Source organism: Humulus lupulus, chromosome 8 (genome assembly GCF_963169125.1).
Source record: "Humulus lupulus chromosome 8, drHumLupu1.1, whole genome shotgun sequence".
Taxonomy (NCBI): domain Eukaryota; kingdom Viridiplantae; phylum Streptophyta; class Magnoliopsida; order Rosales; family Cannabaceae; genus Humulus; species Humulus lupulus.
Window position 1 is genome coordinate 71,126,059 of NC_084800.1, and position 16,525 is coordinate 71,142,583.

General features: G+C 30.4%; 1 protein-coding gene across 1 annotated transcript; it reads right to left on the reverse strand.

The window, feature by feature from the left end:
- Positions 1-5,095: 5,095 nt before the first annotated feature.
- On the reverse strand, positions 5,096-6,748 carry LOC133797740 (anaphase-promoting complex subunit 13). Its single transcript, XM_062235760.1, has 4 exons — positions 6,560-6,748; positions 5,963-6,082; positions 5,821-5,874; positions 5,096-5,376 (listed from the first exon to the last, which is right to left on the reverse strand). The coding sequence occupies exons 2-4, from the start codon at positions 6,036-6,038 to the stop codon at positions 5,315-5,317; spliced, it is 192 nt and encodes a 63-aa protein (XP_062091744.1). The 5' UTR covers positions 6,039-6,082; positions 6,560-6,748; the 3' UTR covers positions 5,096-5,314.
- Between the last annotated feature and the right edge of the window lie 9,777 nt (positions 6,749-16,525).

The following is a 16,525-nucleotide window of genomic DNA, read 5'->3' on the forward strand; positions in this document are numbered from 1 at the left end:
TTTCGCTTACCTTCCACTTGGTATAAATCCTTTTTATTTTACTGTCGGTTTGTCTATCTAATGTGATAAGAACAAGCAACAACCATTCAAGTTTTAGTGAATGACAGACAAAAAAAAGAAAAAGTAATTGACTAAATATTCAAGTCTCATGGTTATCAGGTCATGGGCAATTATGTTATTGTGAATTTTATCAGTAAAACTCTCTATTCCCTTCTTTTATTTTCACTGCAGTTGTATTAAAAAAGAGAGAGGATAACCACCAAGTCAATATGCTGCTTTTAAATGTCATAAGGGATAATTGTACGTCAAAATGTCAAATCATTAATTTGTCACTGCCATTATAAAAGTGTGCTACAATCACAATAATCAATCAACATAATAACATTGCAACTTTTTATGATATTTTCACAAACGAGATATATATATATATATAAATATATATACCAGATACAAACACGTTAAGCGTTTATTTAATTTTATTTATAAAATTTAAGGTTTATAATTTATTATTCCTTATATTTTTTCCCATTATCTTTTTGGATCATGTGTTTTAACAAAATACTTTTTTGGACACTATATTTTATAAAATAATTAAAATAGAACCATAAATTTGATTTTGATCAATATTTTCTCAACTAAAATAACAAATTATTTACCAAACTAACAATTCAATTCAGAACAAAAATAAAATTATTCTGCTTAAAAACTGTACTGTTATATTCAATTTTTTTTTCATCAAAATTGAGTTTAGAGTTCTATTTTAACCATTTTACAAAACATATGGTCCAAAAAGTAATTTGTTAAAACACATGGTCCAAAAAAGTATAAACCCTAAAATTTATTAATTATTTTTATTAAATTTATATTAATATCATATAAATTTCAAATAAATATCATATTTTAATTAAATAATTTATTTATTTTGATTTAAGTTTATGTTTGTTCTAGTTTTTCAAGTTGAGAATGATAATTATATATTATATGTCTAATGTAATATTAAATATTATATATGTATTTTAAATTTAAGTTTCTTGTTAGTTTTTTTTTTTTTAAATCAATTTGTTACTAATTGACAGTAGATTATATTATATATTTAATATGATATTATTCTAATAAGTGAGTCTAAGTTTAATTAAATTTTATTTAAGTTATAAAATAATGTTATTATTTTTAAATAATTATCATTGTAAAGTATCTCAAAAATATTCTATTTTAATTTGTTTAATTATTTATTATTTTTAAATAATTATCATTGTAAAATATCTAAAAAAATATCATATTTTAATTTGTTTAATTATTTATTATTTTAAAAAAATTATCATTGTAAAATATCTCAAAAATATATTTTTTTAATTATTTTATTTAAATTTAAGTATTTACAAACTACCGTTAAATATAAGAATATTATGTTAAATATATGAATATTATGTTAAAGTTAACATTAAAGAAATAAAAGACCGTTAAAACCAAGAATTTCCGTTCTCTTCTATATAATAAGTGTGTATATAACGGAAATTCTTAGTTTTAACGGTTTTTTATTTTTTTAAGGTTAACTTTGACAGAGTATTCTTATATTTAACGGTAGTTTCTAAATACTTAAACTTAAATAAAATAAAATAAAATAAATAATTAAAATATGATATTTTTGAGATATTTTACAATGATAATTATTTAAAAATAATTAATAATTAAACAAATTAAAAATAGGATATTTTTAAGATATTTTACAATGATAATTATTTTAAAATAATAAATAATTAAATAAATTAAAATATGATATTTTTCTGATGTTTTACAATAATAATTATTTAAAAATAATAAAATCATATGTTTTATAACTTAAATAAACATTTAATTGAACTTAAACTCACCTATTATAATAATATCATATTAAACATATAATATAATCTACCTTGAATTTGCAACAAATTGTTTTTTTTTTAAAACTAGAAAGAATTTTAAATTTAAAATCCAAGTATAATATTTAATATTACATTAAACATATAATATATAATCTCTTGTTATTACTCCAAAATTCATAAACTAGAACAAACATAAACTTAAACAAAAATAAATAAATTATTTAATTAAAATATGATATTTATTTCAAAATATGATATTTAATTAAAATATAATATTTATTTCAAATTTATATGACATTAATATAAATTTAATAAAAATAATTAATAAATTCTATAAATAAAACTAAGCAAACGTGCAATATGATTGCACATTGCTTTAATCTAATATATATATATATAAATATTCACACACGTACGTTCATTGTTTTATGATCCAAACAACTCATCAAAGATTTACACAACAAATTATTTGGCCTGGTTGGAATATCTTTTGGATTTTAGCTTTAGTAAAATCTCTTTTATAAGAAGTTACTCTTTCTTATTATTTTTTATTTTTATTTTTATTTTGTAAAAGTATTTTTAAGTAAAAAATATTTTTGACTAAAACACCCAAATATATCTTCTAAAGTGCTTTTGAATATTAAAAGTTAAAAAAATACTAATAAGTACTTTTGGGAAGTGTTTGGAAACAAAAATTTAATTGTTTAGTCAACTGTCAATAGAGAATTCAACCAAATATCCTACCTAAGACTATTGGATTTATTTTTCTTTCCCTTTATGTAGGTGCAAATTTCATTGTCCAAGTAGCATGAACTAAGAAAATGACAAATGTATTTGAAATCAGCAAAAATAAATCAAAGAGGTCGAATGAAAATTCAAGGCAAACCAACCACACCTGCCAGCAAAAACAAATGTTTTCTAAGAGTCATATGTTTGGTCCTAATCTATGGTTAGACCATCCTTAAGGGACAATCACCCTTACTCGAGTATCCAAACCCAAAGAGAAAGAGACAGAAAATGAAAGAGAGCCATCATTTTCAAATGGTTTTTTTCTTTTCCCCCAAAAAGAAAAAAAAACTTTTTTTTAACTTCTTTTATTAATCTCTATATGCTTGTCACATGGTCTCCATCTATTTTACTATCATTTTTTCGAACCGATATCTAACCTTAGATACTATTTGGATTTTTTAGCATCCAATTTGACCTTTGTCCCTGTTGTTTCTCTCTCTTTATGTTTGCCAAGTGGTTATTTTGACCATTATCTATCATTTATGTTCTGCCCATCTTAAGATTCTGACATAATCTCTTTTCTAAAGCATAAGTTCCACCCCATTATTGATTTCTAATGCGAATTTAAAACTCTTTCTTATAAAATGTCATGTGGTCAAACTACAAAATTAATGGGATTTGCAGATTATGCTTAAACAATGAATCATCCTTATAATAATGGAAGGTAAGATTTTGTATCATTAGGTATCCAAAATTGACCAATTTATGTAAGAATTCTTAGACCATGACCATACTATTACACCAATGTTTGTTTTTTCTGATGAATTCTAAACTTGCACGCCTATGATCACATATGTCATCTCTTGAAAAAAGTTATTTCGCTATTTTTTTTTCTTCCTTAACTTGTAACATTACTACTAGCACTAAGCTAGTTTTCTGAATTTAGTGGTTTGATGGATCAATGTTTTTCGGTCTTTGGGCTTCCATATATAGAAAACATTGGGGGCCGACCTATCAATTTTAGATTCCAAACGAAACAGAGTTAATGAGGTAGGATTTTGCTCGTACTATGATCACATATGTCATCTCTTGAAAAAAGTTATTTCGCTATTTTTTTTTCTTCCTTAACTTGTAACATTACTACTAGCACTAAGCTAGTTTTTTTCTGATGAATTCTAAACTTGCACGCCTATGATCACATATGTCATCTCTTGAAAAAAGTTATTTCGCTATTTTTTTTCTTCCTTAACTTGTAACATTACTACTAGCACTAAGCTAGTTTTCTGAATTTAGTGGTTTGATGGATCAATGTTTTTCGGTCTTTGGGCTTCCATATATAGAAAACATTGGGGGCCGACCTATCAATTTTAGATTCCAAACGAAACAGAGTTAATGAGGTAGGATTTTGCTCGTACTAGTACTTCAAGTCTGATTTTCCACTATCAATGGGTGACTTTATATGATAGCTTGGGCGAGAATCAAAACCATTATCGCCCTACATTTTTCCCCCGAATAAGATAGTGATTGGGATGCCCAATGTTGGTGGTGCTATCGTCTATTCCAGTGTCAACTTTAACTTTTTAAATTCAGAACTTCAAATGGATCAAATATTTTCTCTCGGTGGATATTCAGAGTTTCAATACCAAGTGGACGTTCGGAGCCTATTGCATATCTAAGAATTGAAATTTAATCAAAGAAACAACCTGCTTTATACTTTAATGTTAACGTCTTAAAAGACTTACAAAATAAGAATTAACAAAGCCCATTTAAATCAGTATCATTTTCCCCCTCTCTTATTCTCCTTTTTTTTTCTTTTATTTATTTATTTTTTTTTTATTATTTTTTGTGTGGTGGGGGGAGGGAGGGAGGGAATCTAAATTTTGAAGTTAGTACTCGAGTACAAAATATTGAATGATATCCATCCAATCTGAAGTAATTGATTTATCATTGGAGTTTTCAACTTCACACGTATCTATTTCCTACATTTCATCTTCATTTGTAGTATAGCTAATGACTTACATGACCAAAACTACTCACACATATGCACAATAAACATGCCACAATAGGTGCCTAGTCAATTTCATTTCATCAATAAAAAGGTGATCTTTTATTGATTCCCGATTCTCCAATTGTAAGTTTGGTGAGATCACCTTATGCTAATTTGGGTAATGTGGTAGTAACAATAAGCTTGTACAAAATTGTTCAAGTAGATAACCAGCAGTTAATTTTCTGCAAGTCTAGTCTTTTGCTGGGTGGTAAATATCATGCAATGGGAAAATTGAATAGACTTTTCATTTCTGATTAAGGATCAATCATAAATGCTAATCAGTGGCTAGAGTTTAAAGTTGATACCCCTAACAAATACTTGATGCACATCTTAGTCTAAAGTCATTTAGCTATAGAGTTCTAATGCATTGCATCTTCTCCCCATGCTGCTATTCAATTAGTATATTTATTATTCGAGTAATCTCCAAGCTAGAATCACCTAATAGCGATTTAGAAAAGAAAACACAGAACAAGGTTTCTCTCATTAGGAAATTAAGCAGACCTGTTTAATATAAAGCAACTATATTCTGCCAAATGATCATATTAGAGGGGTACTCATATAAATAAGTACACTCCAAAAGGCAACACTCATATAACAGACAAATACAGGTTCAATTACATTGAAAGAAGCACCACGAATTTGCAACTTACCACCAGATGTTAGACCCCCAAAAGGTTCACTGATTGCCCAGTGCAAGATCATGCCAAGTATCCCCATTAACTTGTCGAGCTTCCGGATCTGTACAATAGACAAAAACAAAAAGGAATAAGAGCAGAGACTTTTTTTCCCCTTAATCAAATAGAGATAAGACTTCAAGAAGATGCCTTCTAAAATTACATAATAGAACTTTTTTAGTGGGAACAGTAGCAAAAGCAGCAAATTACAAAAATACTGATTAGCAAACACAGCTGAATTAATAAATGGATGACATAACAAAATCAACCACAACAAATAAAATTATAAATCATCAAGGCATGCTACTCTCAGCTTTCCACCTTCCAAAGTCACCAATCGAAAGGGAACGGAAAATTTTCTTGGTAAATTTCTCACATTGCCAAACCATCACATGTAAAATAATCTTGAGATAAAAGGAACTGCAAGTCAGCCATGCTAATAAAGAAAGGACACAGTTCTTTGTATGAAATGAAACTAAACAAGTGTTACTGAATCAAAAATTCATACTTGAATCCTCAGTGTCATCAGTTCGGACAACCATAACTGGTGGTAATGGAAGATCTGAAACAGCAGAGCACAAATTTTATAATGTCATGGGAAGAGCAAAAATGAGGAGTAATTCATCAAAATACAAAATAAACGTATATACCATCATCAGGAAGAGTGTCTCTCATCCATCCTTCGTCAACAATATCAATAAGTATACCCAAGCTTAATTCTGCCATTTTCAGTTTAGTATCACAGGCAAAACTCCAAACCCAGAGTTTATCTGAAAGGTAAAAGGGAAAAAAATGGAGCAAGAGGGTCGGTTAATTCACCATTTCAATCTTGTGAACTGAAAAAAGTAGAATGGCCATTAATTAACTACAAACAAAATCAATACAGAAATCAAATTATACACGACGAAATTCATGTCCTAAAACAATCCAGAATTATTTCAAAAGAACACAATGAGGACTAAATTAACGATTACAAAGCTTAACAAAACTGTGTGTGTGTGTGTGAGTGTATATATATATCACAGCATTGAATTAAGAAACAAAATTCGATAATCCAAACATACCAGAAACGAAAAACCCCAAGTTCAATTGTAACTAACACTAGCCCTAGCTTTAATAACCTTGAATTATCCATCACTATAAACTCTTTTCATGGATGCTAAAGGGCCAATTTCGAGAAAGGAAACTGTAGATTTTAATATTTTATGGTAATGTACCAATTACGAGCTAGGGCCATGGAGAGTTACCAGTTTGCGATCGAAATCCCAAAGTTTCGTGAGGCTTTCTCACCAGCGACAAGTTAAAAGGACAGGCCTCAACCTTTCACGAGTTCAATGGAACTGACTCACCGGTTATGGAAGCTCCGGTGGTGACTGTCTGGCAGTGACGATCGGCGATAGTGACGAATAGTTAGGATGATCGGTATCAAATCAACATTAACATTTGTTTCGGGTATTCAACAAGACGGGCTGTGGGCTAGGCCTCAATGTCGTAAGCCCAATTTACTGGATAAACAAGACTAGGTTTATGGGCTTTTCATAGACGTAAAATTCATACCCAAAATGACTTTTTTCAAAAACAATTTAGAAGAAATTACATTTTATATGGCTTTTTTAAGAAAATCTTCAAAAATATGGATTTTTTTTTTACAAGTATTATTTTATGGCTTTTGATACATTTTATTTACTATTATGGGTTTTTTTTCCCATAATTTTGTATTAAGTTATCATTATGCCATATTTTGATTACTAATGATATTTTATAAAAGCAGAAGGGTAATCATGTAATTTACATGTTATTTCAAGTATTTTAAATTGGCTATTTAGTTAAAAAAAAATTCAATGTTCAGTATTTTAACTTTTTAATTGATTTTATATTATTTTATATATTAAAACATTTTGTTTTTATTTACTTTTTACAAAACGGACTCTTTCAGTTCTTGTTTTCATTTACTTTTTACAAAAGCTTCATACCCATATGTGGTGATTTGGGGCTTTCTGCAATATTGGGGCAATCTGGCCACGAGCTTGAAGGCGGGCGACCATCGGAGTTGAGTGCAGGCGAACAAAGGTTGGTGAACGGAGGCGAGCTGTGGTCTTCATAGTCGTCGATCGGAGCCGACTTACTTCGGCATACAGAGTGCTGCAGCTTCAAAGAATGGAGGTTTTGAGAGGCGAATGGCAAATGCCGAGATGCCAAAAGAACTTGATACTCAGTTGCTTCGCCAAGACATTGCTGTTAGCTTGTATTTTCATGGGAAGAAGAAACAAAAAGATGGATATTTGACTAACAATTGAGTTTAGTGAAAAGCTTTTGGATAAGAGGCAGAAGAGAAGGAAGACTACTGCATAGGTTATTTAGGAAGCTTTAGGAAATGATATTAGACTTTTTTTATTTTGTCTATACTCTAGACTATATCAGCTTTTGGAAATGATATTTGACTTTTGGAAATGATGACAAATAGTTAGTTGGATACTAGTATGTGTTAAATTGCTACTATTGTAAGACCTTGGTTACTTAAGACTATTTTATATATCTTTTGATCTTTTTTGTGTTCTTTATCTGTATATATTTAATTAGTTTTCAGGGATATTTTAATGGTAACTAGGTACTTTGTCTGGTCTTCATCTTATATACAAAAGGGTAGCTAGTTACCTTTGATGCTTGATGTTTTTGCTATTTTTTTTGTGGCAATTGTCAGAGAAAAGTATCCAATTTCTTGTTTTTTTTTTTTTTGTATTTCATGTTTAATAACTATATATTATAATATTCCACTTTTTAAAGCAACTGAGATACTTTAATGGTAACCAGGTACTTAGTTTGGTCTTCATCTTATATACAAGGGGTAATTGGTTATCTTTGGTGCTTGATGTTTTTGCTATTTTTTTTTTTTTTGGCAATTGTTAGAGCAAAGTGCCTAGTTTCTTGTTTATTTTGTTTATGTATTTCACGTTTAATAATTATATATAATATATATTTCACTTTTTAAAGCAACTGGGATATATTAAATGTAACCAATTACCCAGACTATTGTGTTTAATTTTTAAAAAACACGTTTTTCAGGTGTTGGTGGCATAAATATATAACAGGCAACAAAAAAACCAACAATTTATTCTAAAATGAATTTTATATGTTTGTGTAATCATTCAATGTATGTGAATTTATAACAGACTTAATATAATACTCAATAACAATTTATGAATATGAAAGTCACTCTTTTAATGAATAAAGTTATGATATGATTGTTTTGTTGTAAAATATCAAGCTATGTCTTTTGCTTTTTCTAATTGTTAAAATATCAAGTTAACATATTTTCATTGATGGAAGCATTGCTTGCTTGCATTAATAATGTCCCCACCTCCATTTCTTTTGTTGTAACTTTCTGATTTGTTAGTAGAATAAGGTTATTTTCATTACTTAATTCTTGATCTATAGTGACACACAATGGTAAGTTTGTTATTTTTGCAGCAACTTTTTTTCTTTATTTCCATGTAGAACAACACTTAATTGTGTGTTTCAACCTTCATTGGTGGTGTTCCTTTGGCTACTTGATAATAAACTTCAATAGTTGATCTTGTTTCCTTTATATCCTCTTTTATCAAATTCACCAAGTTGTCAAGAGAACAATTTGGTGAAATCAACTTCCCAGTCATTGTGTTCCCTTCGTACTCGTTTTTTTCAATCCACTTGCCTTCAAATTGAACCAAAAAAGTAGTACTGTCCATACCTGCAAAATTTGGCAAATTTTTCAAGAGTTAATTGGTTGTAACTGGGGAAGGTAACTGGTTACCTTAGTCTGTAATCACATACCCTACTGAAACATTTAATTGAAAATATTGACTGTTTTTCAAGGTAACTGGTTACCTTGTTGTTACTGAATGTTTTTGCAGTTAAAATTCACACCAATATCGAATGAAATTTTTATTGAAAAGACAAGTTAGAATCTAAAATTTTCATAGTTCTTGTTTTTTGTCTATTTTTTATCAATCAATGTACATATATCAGTAGGACTAAATATTTTTTTTTTTAAATTTAGTTTATAAATTGTTTGTGTTTTTAAAAAGCACATCATGATCATCACTATTATCATTATAGTCAAGATAATAGTTACAAAATAATTTCGAATTTTTATGCAAACAAAATAGATTTATGTAGAACATTTAGGAAACTAATAGTTTTGAAATAGAAGAAGATGATAATAGAATATATTAAGGTAGCTGGTTACCTTAGTCTGTAATCACATAAACTACTGAAACACTTAATTGAAAGTATTGACTGTTTTTCAAGGTAACTGGTTACCTTGTTGTTACTGAATGTTTTGGCAGTTAAAATTCACACCAATATCAAATGATTTTTTTTTATTGAAAAGACAAGTTAGAATCTAAAATTTTCATAGTTCTTGTTTTTTGTCTATTTTTGATCAACCAATCTACATATATCAGTAGGTTTAAATATATATTTTTTAATTTTTTTAGTTTATAAATTGTTTGTGATTTTAGAAAGCACACCATGATCATCACTATTATCATTATATTCAAGATAATAGTTAAAAAATAATTTCGAATTTTTATGCAAACAAAATAGATTTATGTAGAACATTTAGGAAATTAATAGTTATGAAATAGAAGAAGATGACAGTATAATAGAATTGAATATATTAAGGTAGCTGGTTACCTTAATTTGTAATCACGTACCCTACTGAAACACTTAATTGAACATATTGATTGATTTTCAAGGTAACTGGTTACCTTGTTGTTATTGAATGTTTTGGCAGTTAAAATTCATACAAATATCAAATGATTTTTTATTGAAAAGACAAATTAGAATCTAAATTTTGTATAGTTCTTATTTTTTGTCTATTTCTGATCAACCAATGTACATTTATAAGTAGGTTTAGGAAATTAATATTCTAAAATAGAAGCAAATGACAATATAATAGAATTGAGAGAGGTGATGATTTTTGCATACCTTGTTTCTTGATTGTATACCAGAGATGCAAGTTTTTGGAAATGTCAAAGATTGCAGCAGAACTGATTGGAAGATTTCTTGAATTTGAATTGATTTCTGCAGAAGATGATCACCAATTTTCTTACAAAAGTGACCAGATTTTCTTGAAGTGTTTTTGCTTGAGATGAGTTCGAAAATAACTATTGTTGATCAAATGTTGAGGTAGTCGTCAGAGATAGAAGTTTTCGCCGGAGAAGGAAGGTATCGCTGGAGAAGGAAGCCGGAGATGGAAGAAGAAATTGGATAGAGTTACGGTAGAGGAAAGGCAATGTCACACTAATGAGTTTGATTGATTTTCAGGAGTGTTGTGTTATTTATTACGATTCTACCCCTCCATGGGCTGATTTGTCTTTGCTTAAATTTTAATTACCATATGTAGTTAGTTTTCCCATAAATTAACTTTTTGTTGATTAAATTTTTCCATACAAATTAGGGAAAGTTTAATTCTCATATTTTTATACAATAATGGCTAAAAAGCCATATTTATGAAAAAATCCCAACAATTTATATATGATTTTTTTTTACTTTGCAAAATTTTATGAAATTGACATTTTAAAGTCAAATATATTGGAATTGGGATTTGTCTTCCCATATATGTGTAATTTTCTGAAAGAAAATCATATATTTTTTTAAAAGTTTAGAATCAATTAGTTTAAATTTATTTTAAGGGTATTGATATAGTTTTATATATTTTTTTTATAAATTGCGAGTTTTTTTTCCTCCACCTTTTGCACACGTGGTGCTGATGTGGTCAAGACAAGTCAGCAAGTTAAGAGTCAAGTCAGTATTCCATTAACCATATGGAATGAAACTTAACAAAAGTCCTACTTTATAATACTGTGAATATTTTAGGGTTAATTTTTAACGGCCTAAAAAAATTAGGGGCGCAATAATGTATAGATCATAATCTGGTGAGCAAAAATCATAAATAACCTAACATATATTGTGATGTCTTTTCCAAATTTAAAAATTATTTATTTAATTTACTTTTGTTTTATTCAAGTAATAGGTCACCTAAATAAACGAGAAAATTGCTTATTGGTTATTGGGACGTTTTAAAAAAAAAACAAAAAATTATCAACTTCAAAGTTTAATATTTTATAGTTTCTAAGTGTTTTTTTACATGTTGAACAAATAAACAAAAGTATATGAAAGATTTAGCTAATTAAATTAATACTAACGAGAGCAAATAATGGTTGCGTTTGATAAAATTTTTATTTTAAAATTTTTTTAACTCAAAAATAAAAATATATTTTTGTTTTATGATTATTTTTTTTTTATAAAATAAAAATGCGCCAAATAACCATTTTTGTTTTCTTTTTTTTAAATAAAAATAAAAAATATGTTTGGTAATTTTTATTTTTATTTTTATCTTTTGTTTAAAAAATAAAAAACATGTTTGGTTAACATTTTTTTTTTAAATGTTTATTTTTATTTTTATTTTCTAAAATAAAAAATATTTTTTGTGATCACTATTTATTATTTTAAAATAAAAAATAAGAAAATTATTTTAATAATATCCAAGTAATCTCAAATTTCAAAACTTAATATCTATACACGAGATAACACAAAATCAATAAAGTCTATATAATAAAATAAAAACGTATAACCTGATAATTGTCTAAACTTAAAGTAAAGTATTGAACAAGTCATAACAGTTAACTAATGTATTTACATAAAATGAAATTACATTGATAAAATACCAATACCTATTAAAATAAAACAAACATAAAATTCAATTTAAATAATTAATATCTGAATAAGTTTATCCCAAACTTCATCAGTCGCACTAACTTCTCCGATCATTGCATTGTAGTCATGCACAAGACATATAAGCAGCTTCAATATGCATTCATCTAGCCACTACCACAAGGTCAACTTCATAAATTATAATCTATCTAGCTTCAGATTTCACTACATCTTAAGACATCACATTCTTCTTTCCTTTTAAGTATAGTTATCAAATTAATCTATATAATGATCATATTACCTCAAGACCAACAACTTCTACAAAAGAACATCAAATGTATTTAAAATGAAGTTGTAGGTTTCTCCCCTGTGACTAACAGTTGGTCTCACTATTTTAGCAGTTAAGCCTTTGTTTGTAAAAATTATACTCTCTTGGTCACCAGATGAACCTCTACTTCTATTCTCCTCTGGTTTAATTTTTTTTTTAATATATCATACTAATAATGCAACGAAGTATGTAATGTTCTGACATTTTCATGTATTTTGAGATTTTTTAAAGAAGAAGAAAAAATTCACCTGATGTGCTAGGTTATGAATTAGAAGAATACTCTGAGCATCCTTGTAAACTCCATATGGTCTATATTTCGCTACCAATAGCCTAAACCATAATACAAATAATGGTCAACACTCCAGCAAAAGCTAACTATATTGAGGAGTCTCAAATGAATCTTAAGGGTACACAATGCCCCTCGAAACACATTACTTGTGCATTAAAAACAGACATACATTAAGAAAAGGAAGCAGAATAGACAATCCAAACAATGATAAAAAGGAATGTAATCATTTAGCTAACTATTAGTTCTGAACAGGCTGTAAGATAATTGCAAAGTGAACCAAAATTATAAAACCAAATAAGAATACAACTCATCGTTAATGGCGAACAAAACAGTACGCTACTTCATTGATTTTTTCCTACTAAGCTAATAATATAAACAATAAGCATGCCTGGTTATCACCAAAAGCACCATAAATATCTCCATAAGGATTTCCAGGTCTATGGTATGTTGGATGATCCACAAACACTTGTATCAAGGAAACAATTCATCATGATAAAACACAATCTCCCAATTGAAAAGAGTTGCGAAGAACCAAACAAGAATAGCTTTGATAGAAATAAATCAGTAACCTAATATTAGCCTGCAGAGTTCTTACCCAGTCAACACCTTCCTTGTACTCATGGAAGAAGCCAACCTCTAGTTGTAACGATCCGAATTTGCTAATCAGGCTTAGGGCCTTGATTAGTGCGCCTGGAGGGCAATAAATGATTTAATATGCTAATACGTGGGGTTTATGTGTATATATGATAGTGATGCATGTTTAATTGAGTTAAATGTGCATGTGGGCCCCGTCTGGATATAAGGGGCATAAGTGTGATAAATGTTATATATGTGATATGTCTGTGCAGCACGATCCGAGACAGTCCTGGGGAGCGGTTAGCCAGAGAGTCACAACGGGGTTGAGATTCCGACTCGGGGCGAGTCGAGGGGTAATTTGGGTACTAGGTGTGTTATGGGATTATCGGGACATGAAAACAAATATTTGGAGATATATTTGAGGATAGAATGTCTAGGTGGGAATATTGGGGAAATTTACCATTTCGCCCTCGGGGACGTTTTGGGTACCCCGAGCCTTGAGGTAACCACATAGATTTAAGTGAATAAAACAAAAAGGGAGAATTGTTTAGAAGTTTTAGAAACCGACATATATTTCCTCCCAACTGAAGATAGCTCTTATTCCTTTCTCTCTTTCATTCTCTAAGACATAACAAAGGAGAACTTTGGAGGAACTAGTTAGGGAATTGAGGACTTTGGGCTGTGAAATTAAGGAGCTAGGAGCTTGGGGATTAAGGTTCAACTTCAGAGGTTTAACTAAGCAAGAGGTAAGCTTTACCATGGAGTTATGCTTAAATTTCAGTTGTGTTTCTAAGCTATGCATGTGGGTAGAATCTAATTTGTTCTTGGGGGTTTCAGTTGAGTTTTGGAGTAGATTTTGATGGGTTTTGATGTTGTTATTGAGTTGTTATTGAGCTGGAATATATGTGTTAATTATCTGGGTTTGATAGATGAGTTTTGGGTGAATTGGCTTGAGGAAAGGTGTGTAAAAATGGTGAGAAAATCTGGGTTTGGTGTGAGGGCCGCGACCCTAGGAGGGGCGCGCCACGGCCCGTGTGCGCGCGCGGCCGAGGGTGGCCGAGAAGTTCATGCGCGCGCCGCGGCCCGTGTGTGTTGCAGGGATGTGCTAGCCTCTGTTTTGAGGCTAGCCGCGACTCTTGAGGGTGGAGCCGCGACCCTTAGCGCCAGTTTGAGTTTTTAAGGGTGTTTAGGCTTGGGAACTCAATGGGTAAGGCTCGGGATGGATTTTATCACCCGGATTGATAGAATTCAAGGTCCCGGAGGTTAGGGTTATGGCTCGGAGATATTTATTGGATTAGAATTTGATAGATGGATATTGTTAATATGTTGTGACTAGGGATTCGGAGAGGCTCAAGCTAGAGGATTGTGCTCGGGACATTGGTGCTCGGAGAGCTCGGGAATTAGGTAAGAAAACCCTTGTTCCCATAGAGCTTGTGTGCATGGCTGAGCCCAAAGTGTTTGAATAGAATTGGTATGCAAGGCTGAGCCCAATATGTTAGAACAGTGGGGCGTAGCCCTTTAACTGAATGCTAGAATTTTGTACTTGCTTACTATGCTATGTATGTTATGATGTGAATGGTCGGCAAGAGCCGGGAACGGTGTGGGCCGAGAACGGCGAAGGGCCGGGAACGGCGTTAGGCACGTTGAGTGCAAGGCCGAGAACAGCAAGGGGCCAGGAGCAGCGTTGAGCACGTGGAGTGCGAGTTGCCAAGGCGAGTCCCTAAAAGGATACCTGGGATATCCTCACGGCGTGGTCCGCGAACCCAGGGCTTCGTAAACGCCTGGGACAGCTAGGTCGTATGTGTTTAGCCCATTGGTGGCCTGTTTATATGCTTGTTATATATGTTGCATATGTTATCTGTTTGTGGGTTTTCTTGCTGGGCTTCGGCTCACAGATGATCTGTGGTGCAGGTAGGGGTAAAGAGAAGGTCAACCAACCATGAGTACAGCACGCGTGAGGCAGTATGTACATGTTTGGCCAGCCTGGCTGCCACGACCAGAGAGTTTTGGGAGATGTTTGTAAATAAACCTAGATTTTGTCGTTTAGTCGACTTGGTTCAGGTTATGTGTTGTAAATATTTATAAATTGTATTTTGGGATCCCAAGTGTAAAGTTTTTATGATTTTCTATGGAAATGGCTATCTTCTAAAGTTTTTCTTTTGTTTATAGCTTAATCACACTGTTTGATCTAAAACCTCGATTAGCGAGTTGAAAACACGTTTTTAAACTCACTTAGTAACGGCTCTAAGGAAGTAGGGCGTTACACTAGTGCTCCTTCAAAGCAGAATATGCTGGCACGAGAACTAGTATCAACAACACCAGCAAAGTTCTTGTCTGCAGCAGTACCATTTTGATATCTAAGAGAGACAACCATGACACGATGGCCACGGGAAGCAAGTACAATAGTGTTTAGCGCCCAAAATGTGACAACCACTAAGCAGTGGTTGTAGTATAATCGGGTGGTCGATCCACAAGGAGGTAACCTAAAATCAAAAGATTAGTAGGAAATAACACAAAAAGTTAGTAACAAGAGGTAAATAAAATTGTAAATGGATAGATGTTTGAGATTTTGGTATTGTATTTTTGATAAAGTGATGAAATGAGATAAGTGAAATAAAGGTAAGATATAATCAAGAGTTTGAGAAAATGAAAGGTTTCAAGAATCATCCATATACTTGTTTAGTTACTTGGTTATTTGATTTACAAAAATACACAAGTAAATAGTTCACATCCCAACATTTACTTGGAAAATCTAACATTAAAGTCCATAGTTTTTTCTAACAAAAGTTCATTTGAGTTATAAAGTTCTTTACTTTAAAAGCACAATGTTAATCTTATGAAAAATCTAAAAATGACAAAATATCCAAGGGCAATAATGCAATAGAAGATTAGACATAAAAGTATGTATCAATATTACTTTTACTAATTAGAAGCACATAGAAAGAGCATGACTAATCCTATATACTATTAGCATAAGTAAATAAAGATAGAGATGAAAGAACATAAATAACTCAAATATATTACATTAAGAACATAGTAAATCAAAGTAGCAAAATAACATCACTTGCATATGGAATCATCCCTAACCTTCCTAGGAAGATTAGGCCATTATGCTCATGATTCTCACAAAATTCTAAGAAGAAAATATGAGAAGAAAGTGAGTGGAAATTTTGCTATAGTTTCTCTACTCTAAAAATTACATACTAAATGTGAAGAAAGTGTCCCTATTTATAGATGGGGAAAAGAACTAAAAAGAAATTAAACAACAAAATGAGGTTTACAAAATAAATCTGAAATATTAATAATAAAATATGATTTTGAAAA

Bases quoted from the DNA above. Each gene is read 5' to 3' on its own strand.
- LOC133797740 (XM_062235760.1), bottom strand. From the start codon at position 6,038: ATGGCAGAATTAAGCTTGGGTATACTTATTGATATTGTTGACGAAGGA. The intron at 5,875-5,962 runs GTATATACGTTT...CTGCTGTTTCAG, and splicing joins AGACACTCTTCCTGATGATG to ATCTTCCATTACCACCAGTT. The intron at 5,377-5,820 runs GTATGAATTTTT...TCTATTGTACAG, and splicing joins TGATGACACTGAGGATTCAA to ATCCGGAAGCTCGACAAGTT.